Source organism: Gymnodraco acuticeps, unplaced genomic scaffold (assembly GCF_902827175.1).
Source record: "Gymnodraco acuticeps unplaced genomic scaffold, fGymAcu1.1, whole genome shotgun sequence".
NCBI classification, from domain to species: domain Eukaryota; kingdom Metazoa; phylum Chordata; class Actinopteri; order Perciformes; family Bathydraconidae; genus Gymnodraco; species Gymnodraco acuticeps.
In genome coordinates, this window is record NW_022991187.1 from 3,605,557 (window position 1) to 3,612,767 (window position 7,211).

A 7,211-nucleotide genomic window follows, 5' to 3' on the forward strand; every position below is an offset into this window, starting at 1 on the left:
TTTTTGGTTTTTCGTTCACATTTTTCCTTTTGCGAACAGGTTTTCCATCAAAGCTGTCTGCATCTGCTAGCTGTCAGCCATCCATGTTGTTCATTAGCGAGCCACTCCACTCAGTTTCCCATGGTTCTTTGTTTGTGTGTCATGTATGAACTATGACCTGTGAGCTGATACTGTCGGACTAAATGATCTGAATGTCAGCAATGCATTGTATCAGCTTCTTTTTCAAATAATAGAAAGGAAAGTTGACAGGACAATATGATTGATAATGTGGAAAAATAACTGAAAAAAACCATTAGCGTGGCATTTGACCCACAATATTAACATTCACCTTGATGTTAGATAATGACATTTCTTGGGTGACTTCCCTTAAAGAAACAGTAGGGGTCAGGGTTTAGTTCACAGTTAAGGAGACTGTTCATGTTGGATATGTTAAATATTTATTGTTTTAAGAAACTGTTACCATTTCTCTTCCCAACAGAATTCATATTTTTTCTGAAAAGGCATTGACACGGATAAAATAACCTCTTAACATTAAGTAACTTACAAATGTACATACAAAGTTATCTACTCTGTTGTAAAAAATAATAAATTAGAACAATAAATAGTGTTATTTGAGACAAGCAGCAGAGGTACCGAAAGTCTTTTAAACAAAGTATTTCTGTGACTGCATTTCCTTCGGGTTGTATCCATTACGGTCACATGATTAGGTGCCCCCAAGTCCACTCTTGATTTTCGCCGGCAGATAATAACTGTTCAAATAAGACAATTTACCATAAAAGTGATGGAAGGGTCAAATGATGAGTTGGAGATATGTTGGCGGCACATTGCTATATCACAGAGTTGCAGTTCAGATTGTTTGTTGCCCAGGAATGTGGACAACCCCTGCCCCTATGTCCTGTCTGACTCCCCCATCCCACCATCTTAAAAGTTGCCCAGAATGCCGTTCAGTTCTCCAAATTGAGTGTTGTTTCTCAACCCCCCACACCTTGCTATCACTGTAGCTCGGGGGGGGGGTGGAAAAGAGGCATGTGAAGTGGGAAACAGGATTGGGGTAGATAACCCTGCCACTAGGAGCCTACGTATCAGGAGGCTGCAGGAGGCAGGAGGTCGGACCGCAGAGTTCATGTCTTGTCAGGTTGCCTCAGGGGGGGTCATTCCACTGCGCCAGGACACATGAAGTGCTGATTAGTGTTTGCATCGAGTGGGGAGGCCAGAGATAAGTGGAGAGGAAGACAGATGTCAGTGGAAAAGAGAGGGAGGGGGATGAATGGCCCGCTGGTTCCCACCAGGCCTCCTCACTGTAGGATGTGAAATCTTGTGCATTTTCTTTCTATGACGACGCACCTTGGCATCCCTACCGGCAACATGTTGACTGTTGATCCGCAGCAGACTGTCTTCATTCTGTCTGTTTCTGTTAAGCTGTTTAAAACAAACATTTTCCACAATCATTAATTTAGGAGCACACATAGTTTCATAAATAGTGAATGAACGATGCCAGTCTCATTAAGTAACTCGTGCAGAGATTCTTGCCAGACATTTTTGGCTAACCTCCCTTTTCAGCTTATTGTTGTGTCTTTCCTCTTATTGTAAGACTTCACGATGAGTAAAACTCCCTCAAACCATGGACTATCTGCAGCCACACTCAGCCACCGCCATGCCCTCAAACTTGTACTTGTAGGTGACTATGCCTGTGTCGTCCAAGTACAACAGGGAGATGGGGTCCAGCTTGGTGGGCACACAACAAGCCCTTGCAGCCTTCTGAGGGCTGTTGATGTTGATCAGAGTCTGGACTATGGCATGCTTTGTGGGCGTGACATGCTTTGTCAGTGGGAATGAACAAACGCCAGTGCACTCAAAGGCATCGTAACCAGTCGGGGCGAGGATCCAACTGTCCCATCCAATGTCCTTGAACTCTACGTACAGAGATTGTTTCTTGCAGTGGTTTCCCTTGGCATTGCGACGAATGCGAGATGCCGTGTCGTAGATCAGATTGGAGCGCATTTGGATTAGGTCCTCTTCATCTGGCTCTGATTCTTCATCCCCATCATCCTTCCCCAGCTCCCCCCACAGATCGTTCAGGCCCAAGTCATTTTGAAGAACCATGTTTGAGGTTTCGTGGTCGATCATCTCGTTCAGCTCGCGTTTGTCATCCCGGTGATCGGTACTTTGGTCATCAGAGAAAACAATCAGCAAAGGTGTGTGTTTCTCCTCAGGGCTGGTGTCGATCTGCATATCCCCTTCAAGTCCGTCTTTGTTGTCCTCTGTCATGCTTTGAACATTTTCCTCATTAGCCATGCTTACAATGTGCACCTCCAACCGATGCGTGGTGCCATAGTCCAAATTACGCCATCGTTGAACAGCAGCAGTGAGGTCAAAGGCCTCCCAGCCGTTATCAGTGCCGTAGACCTGCCGTGAAGCCAACTCCACCAGCTCTATCCGTTCTTCCTCCTCTTTCAATACATCTCCTCTCAAAGTATTGTCATCGGTCATGTTGTCATCCACGATATGTGAATCCAGCTCATAGATCGTCACCTTTCGGTCGACACCAGCATAGAGGTGGCGGTCAGTCTGGACAAGTGTGTAGAGGCGAAGCTCTGCCGCTGTGATGCGTTCATGGTGGGGAACTGACACATTAAAGAGTAGTGGGTGACGCCTCACTCCTCCAACACCCACACCACTAGGAGATGAATCTAGGGAAGATAAATACATTGTCAAAGTTGAGCTTTGGTTTAATTTGTTTCTTTAATAAGGTTTTCAGCTGAGTTTTGCAAAAATATCCTAACCTAATTTCATCCTCAATTTCATTCGCATTTGGAAAAGATTAAACAATGATATTTATGTAATTGGAGTTCCATTTCAGAGTAATACTTTTGACATGTTTTGACATACTTATCAGTGCAAGGACATTGCTTTGCACTGAGAACTAACAAGGAACAGGGTCATGACTAAGGCTTGGAATTTAAAACGTATCTTACTATATAAAATAAATAATACATAGCAGCAACGAAGAAGTAAAAGGTGGCTCTTAAATTGACTCAATCTATTTGATCAACAGGGGCATTATCAAATGGAGCACTGGATCTTTACCTTCATTTTTGAAGCTGCGGATAATGTTGGCAGTGGGCATGGCAGTGCGGTCATTAGCAAAACGGTTGTAGAGCTCCATCATGTACTCAGGTGGCTCTTCCCTTGTGCTTCCAGGAGGCAGGGGCTGAGGATCCAAGCCAGACAGATTAAAAGTCCGCAGAAACTGTTCCTTCAGGCTCTGCAACAGGCTCTGCATGCTTATGTTGTTGTCCTGCTCCAGAAGTGATGTATCCACCACCCCTCCATGCCCGTCTGCCCGATGCCTCTGATTGGTGTTGGAGATAGGGCTGCTCAGTCCACAGAGCCCCTGGAGCAGCAGGATGGAAAACAGCACCAGCAAAGTCTTGGAGCTGCAGATCGTTCCCAGTTGAGAGACCCAAATGCTCGCCATGGGAAAATCTGCAGCTTTCTATTTTATGCCCTTTGGGGTTAGATAAGCTGAGGCACCAGTAAAACAAAAATAATTGTGTTTTCTGAACGCCTTAATCCAAATGCTAATCGAAATTGTGGTCAGTTCATCTATAGGCAAAGAAAGGTCTAGATCCCTGTCAGTAGACGTTAGTGGTGTTGACCCTCGCACTGACTGCTCTCTTCCAGATCTCACAGCATTTATTTCATGCACACCTTTTGATGTCCTTTACAAAAGGGTTGCAGTTCCGGTGACAGGGTGGCCAGGGCTTGGCTTTGTCCGTCCGAGTCATCTCTGTTGTGTCTTCTCCTGTCTCGGTCTCTCTGTGCTCTGCTCTGTTCTTCCCAGCTCTTTCTTTTTGTCCCTTATCTATGATATGGTGGGCTCTGCATTGCTCAGTGCTTATGGTCTCCTTTGCTGGTGTGTGTGTGTGTGTGTGTGTGTGTGCACGTGCATGTGCGTGCCTTTAACTTTGTGTGAGGCACATGAGCGTGTCTTATCTCACAACTTCCTTAATGAGGATTTTGTAAACACTGTCCTGTAGCCTCTTCCTTGTGGAAGCGCTATTTTGTTTGGGTGGGTGCTCCAGGGTTGATATTCCTCATTTGTTTATTTGCTTTGTAAATGGTGGAGTTCTGCAAGCTTGACCATTTCTTTATGACAAAATACATCTAGGCTCTGTTGATATTGTTGAATGTAACAGGATGTATCTATTAAATGATATTTGTCCACATTGAAATGGAAATGCAATGAGGTGTGAGGCCTTAATGATCAAGGAGGAATGATACAGAACTGACTGTGAGTCACAACACAGTAGTACAAAAAAGCATTCTTGTTCCCTAATGCTTGCTGAAATGTTTTGTGTTTACTTCCTATATTGGTAAATTGACTGTGTCTGGGCACAAGAAGTGCTACTTAAAAAATGCAGAAGCTAGAACATACAATGCAATCTACATCGGTTATCCATAGAAATGCATAATCATAATTGTTTTAATGTACCTAGGCACAACAAGGGCTGGCCCCACTTTACATTTCTGAATTGTTATGTTCCCTCGCTGAGATCATTTAAGTTTATTGACCTATAGACCAAAATGTTTGCTTAAAACTTAAAAAACACTACTGTAAGGTATATGTCATTTAACACTCCGTTTTATCTTATGACATTTGTTATATATTGTAATTATTCCTGCATTTATTATTACAATATTATGTTCCTGCAGTAAATCAATCTCGCCCTTTTTTATTTACTTGTATGTATTGGGTATACTGTGTCTAGCATTGTTGGAGGTGCTTGAGATTTACGACAATAAAGCCTTTAAATCTGGAAGTAAATGTGACTGTTGCAGCTGTGGCTTTCACCCTTAAATCCATCTTTTCCTAGTTGTAAAAAACACTGTCAGTCAGTAGTTTTAAGAAGCAAACCCACCTGTTCATTCAGTGAAGATTTAACAGGTTTTTTTTTTATTTGCTATTTCCTGTTTTACTTTCTCTTTTTTTGTTAACGTTTGCATTGTTCACCACCTAGTGACAATGGTTCCCAAAGACACTTTGTAAATACACGGTACTCACTTTCACTGCTACCAACATGGAGTCAAGGGGCTGGTCAGATGTTTTCTGATCAGATTAATAACAACTCTTCAAATAAATCTACTCATCGTCACCTGAACCCTCATCCCACTACACAACTGTCCTTCATTCCTAAGCTTCTTTGCATGACCTGCAGATACACTCCTGATTGTGGCGCGTCACAGAGATGGGAAGAAATGAGCTTTTCCTGCCGCTGCCACCCATCTGCCAGGCTGACAATTGACAGACGTGCTGTTATCTTTCACTCTGTTAAACACATCTTCCTGATGACCGTAAGAAGGCTGGATAATGGAAATGTTCTTTTGCTCAAACACACATTCACGCAGACAGTCCCATCCATATGGTCTGTATTATGGTCCTAAGGGTGTAAGAAATGTGGATGTATGGGAAAGAGCTGCTATTTTAGGATTGATCCTCCCCACATACAGTATTATGTGCTGATATTAAATATCTAAATGTTACGGTTTTCATCTGTGTTTCCCCCACAATGGTATGTTTTTTTAGGATGGAAAATGAATGAAAAACTAACAGATGGTAGGGGAGAATTTCTATATTCAATTTCCTGTCCTTATCACGTGGGTTTCGCCACACCCCCATCTCTTTAGGAGACTGTAGCAGTGACCATCAACTGGTGGCCCGCGGGCCACATCCGGCCCGCCAGACATTCTGATCCGGCCCGCACGGCGGGGGTGACTGTGGCGTTGGCGGAGTGGTTAGTGCTTTTGCCCCCCACTAATTTTTTTTTACAACGTCTCGTGAGTAATATGCAGTAGCGGAGTCCAACAGCTGCGGGACAGTAGCCTGCGTACTGCGTAGCCTTCCCTGCCCTGAAGAAGAAGTGATCATAACGCCCTAACTATTTCATCTCTATAATGATAAATAGGCTTGTAAGCTCTCAAATAGCAAATTAAATATAAATACCTTAGAGTGCTCCCACTTTAGAGACAGGAGTTGTAGCCTAAACCATTTTGTACCATTGGCTTTACTTGTTATGCAATATGTTAATATATATTTCGTTTCAGAGTATCTTTGTTGCTATGTTAGCAAATGTTAGCATGCCAACACACTAAACTAAAATGGATAACACCTAAAAATACCTGATGTTAAATATCAGCATGATAAGTGTGAGTAATAGGTATTAGCTTGTTAGCAGGCTGATGCTAACATTTAGCTTCAATCCGCATGGATACGCAACCCAGTCTCATGGCATGTCGTGTTCACCAACACGATTTTTAATCTATTGATTCGTATTTTCCCCTTTTTTTCGTGTTGCACAGCACGATTTTAAAAGCAATGTATTTCTACTGGTAATGTGTTTCGTGCCTGCAGCACGTCTTTTTCTCCGGTCAGGTCGTGTTCTTACTCAATATCAAGCCACAATTATTGCTTTTATTTTAAATCGTATAATTTCGGACTTTTGTTGCAGTCTGTGAGGAAAATAAATGGTACTCAGAGCCTCAGAATACTGAAATCTGTATTTTTAAAAATCTTTTTTTCCTTCTAATTTGTTATTCTTTTCAAAATAACACACTGTTATTTACTCACCAATAACACACAATTATCCTTGCTTTTATTTATTGGTTTAATTCCATAATCTCGGGCTTTTTTGGCGTCCGTCAGGAACTGAATTTCAAAATAAAAATAACCGGAAACAGACGTAGGCATTTCGAGTGATTACCCAGGATCCTCAGCTATGGTTTAAGCTCGCTGATTGGATGTTTTAGCTGCAATGCATGCTGGGATTTGGCGTTTATATGATATGAAATCCGGAAAACATTTTAAAAGAATAAAATAATACTTAATCCCGAGTGTTCTTGCTTTTCTCTTTGAAAGTCATCACATAACGGCATTGTAATACACGGTTCGGCTGCATTACATATTACAGATCTGCCGTAGTTCTTTATTTATAGAGCCCTGATGAGAAGACCTTTGGAAAAACTGGAAGAAATGCCGCCGAAACTGAATACTTGACGTGGATCATAAATATATCAACAATTAAACAACATCTTCAATTTCTCTTCACACAATACGTCTCCTTGCAGTATCAACACTAATTCGGCTGACTTTTACATTTGATCTAATTCACAGATAGGTTATATTTACACCATAACGGTGCACAGCTGATAGG

General features: G+C 42.2%; 1 protein-coding gene across 1 annotated transcript; it reads right to left on the reverse strand.

Annotated features, from left to right (window-relative positions):
• Positions 1-425: 425 nt before the first annotated feature.
• Positions 426-3,478, reverse strand: bmp10 (bone morphogenetic protein 10). Its single transcript, XM_034238403.1, has 2 exons — positions 3,088-3,478; positions 426-2,690 (listed from the first exon to the last, which is right to left on the reverse strand). Exons 1-2 carry the CDS (start codon positions 3,476-3,478, stop codon positions 1,627-1,629), a joined length of 1,455 nt encoding a protein of 484 aa, XP_034094294.1. The 3' UTR covers positions 426-1,626.
• Positions 3,479-7,211: the final 3,733 nt, after the last annotated feature.